Here is a 2212-nt window from a genome sequence, read left to right on the forward strand (position 1 = left end):
TAGGCTAGTTGATTTAGTTGATTTAGAACATTTTCATTTAGTATGCTAGTGGATTTAGTAGGCTAGTTGATTTAGTTGATTTAGTATGCACCATTTTATTGTTATTTTTCTGTACATGGATAGATAGATGCTTTTGTTTTTTTAATAAGTTATTTTTTGGCAAAATGTAGGTGCCAATTTGGTTAAATTTGCCACTTGTTTTTTTAATCAATTATCTTAGGCAATAAGGGCCAGATGAGATGAAATGTCTTGGTAGTTGGTACCCTTATTTGGTAGATATTTGTGAAAAGTTTTTTCGGCAATAGGTGCCACCGAAATGCTTTGTCCATAAAATTGCTTCTCGCGGAAGAACCAAAAATATCACATGCTACTGTTTTTCTTTCCTGTGAAGTGAATCATTAATCCTTTGCTCATATTGCTTTAGGAAAATGGCGCCACCACCACCACCACTATGTCGACTGTGCAAGTCAAGGTGCACCAGCAGCCTTGCAACTGGCAAGATGTTCGGCATCTACTTCCAGCCGAGTTTTCGTGATGCGGCGGTAAGAAATTAGATGAAATGTAACAACTATTTTATTTTTAGTGTTGGCATTACTGCATTGTGTCATTTTGCTTTTTTTACACAGATCGTCCCATGCAATGTGAGGTTGAAATTCAACAAGCTGACAGGAGACACTGTGACATTTGAGGCTCCTGGGGGCCGTACACTATGGAGGTCGACAAAGGATGCAATATGTCGCAGATCAGCGGAGATGGATGGGCTCGTTTCCTTGCCCACATGCGTCTTACTGGTGGTGAGTTGATCAGCTTCTCCTTTAGAGAAGAAAGACCCAAGCTGGCAGTCATTTATCTCAACCTGGTGGAAGATGACGAAGATGATGAAGATGACGAAGATGATGAAGATGACGAAGATGATGAAGATAATGAGGACCCACTCGATGAAGATGATGAGAACCCATTTCATGAAGCCATCGTAGCTCAAAGAATGAGGCTGAGCGAGGAGGAGGTGTGCAACCTATGGGACATAATTCTGCCACGTGATGACTTTGTCGGGGTGCCATTCGTGACCCGCCTGACAAGTACCATGGTCGATCGACATGAAATGGTATGTTATACATACTGCCTGTAGTAATTTGATGATATATATATGCTTTATTGTTATACTTACAAATGCAAATTATTCGATGATATGCTTAGTGAATCCGATGATATGCTTAGTGTAGAGTCCAATGATATGCTTTGTGGAATCTAGTCGATGATATGCTTTAGTGTAGAGTCTGATCACATGCTCTTATTAGTGTAGAATCCAATGAACTATTAATAGTGTAGATAATCCATATATACTTATTAGTAGAATTCATGATTAGTTAGTACAAATGCGTAGTACTGTGTATTTTGATAGTGTAGAAATCTAGACTTAATAGAAATATATTTGCAAGAGTATGTGTGAGGCTATTTATTAATTGATATGTTTTCCTTATTCAGAAATTGCCAAAGAACCTATATGTGAGTTGTGGTATCGAGCCTGATGAAGAAGGCTCGGCTGGAGTACACCTTACCACAAGGGGCTCCGTCGCCACCTGTACTTACCGCATGGACACAGACGGTCGCACACACTTAGACTCGGTTGGGTGGAAGAGATTCCTCGTTGGCAAGAATCTTCGTGTTGGACATGCCATCCTAATTACTATCAGGAACACCCACCGCCCAGGCTTGAGGATGATGATCGTCGTCGATATCATCTAGAACTACATGTGTGTGTGTGTGGCTATATCATCTAGAACTACATATGATGATCGTAATCGATATCATATAGAACTACATATGATGATCGTCATCGATATTATCTAGAGCTACATATGATGATCGTCGTCGATATCACCTTGTACTGCTTGAGGATGCATGTTGAGTATATATGAAATTATTATCTAGTACTCCCTCGGTTCCAAATTACTTGTCGTGGTTTTAGTTCAAATTTGAACTAAAACCACGACGAGTAATTTGGAACCGAGGGAGTACTACCTAGTACCTATAATGCTTTATGAAATTGATATCTAGTAGTACCTAGTATCTAGAAATTGCTGTTTATTGAAGCTGAAATGGGGTAGGAAGCCGGGGGGAAATGATGAAATATATAGCAGTAGTGCGGGGCAAGGAAATCGCTACAGCTAATTAATAGTAGCGCGTTCCGAAAACGCGCTGCTGATACAGT

General features: G+C 39.9%; 1 protein-coding gene across 1 annotated transcript; it reads left to right on the forward strand.

The window, feature by feature from the left end:
• Positions 1–709: 709 nt before the first annotated feature.
• Positions 710–1746, forward strand: LOC147976129 (uncharacterized). The gene is made up of 2 exons (XM_087519730.1): positions 710–1105; positions 1486–1746. Exons 1-2 carry the CDS (start codon positions 710–712, stop codon positions 1744–1746), a joined length of 657 nt encoding a protein of 218 aa, XP_087375856.1.
• Positions 1747–2212: the final 466 nt, after the last annotated feature.

The sequence above is a fragment of the Triticum urartu genome, chromosome 4A, assembly GCF_056163025.1.
Source record: "Triticum urartu cultivar PI428250 chromosome 4A, HENAU_Tu73, whole genome shotgun sequence".
Taxonomy (NCBI): domain Eukaryota; kingdom Viridiplantae; phylum Streptophyta; class Magnoliopsida; order Poales; family Poaceae; genus Triticum; species Triticum urartu.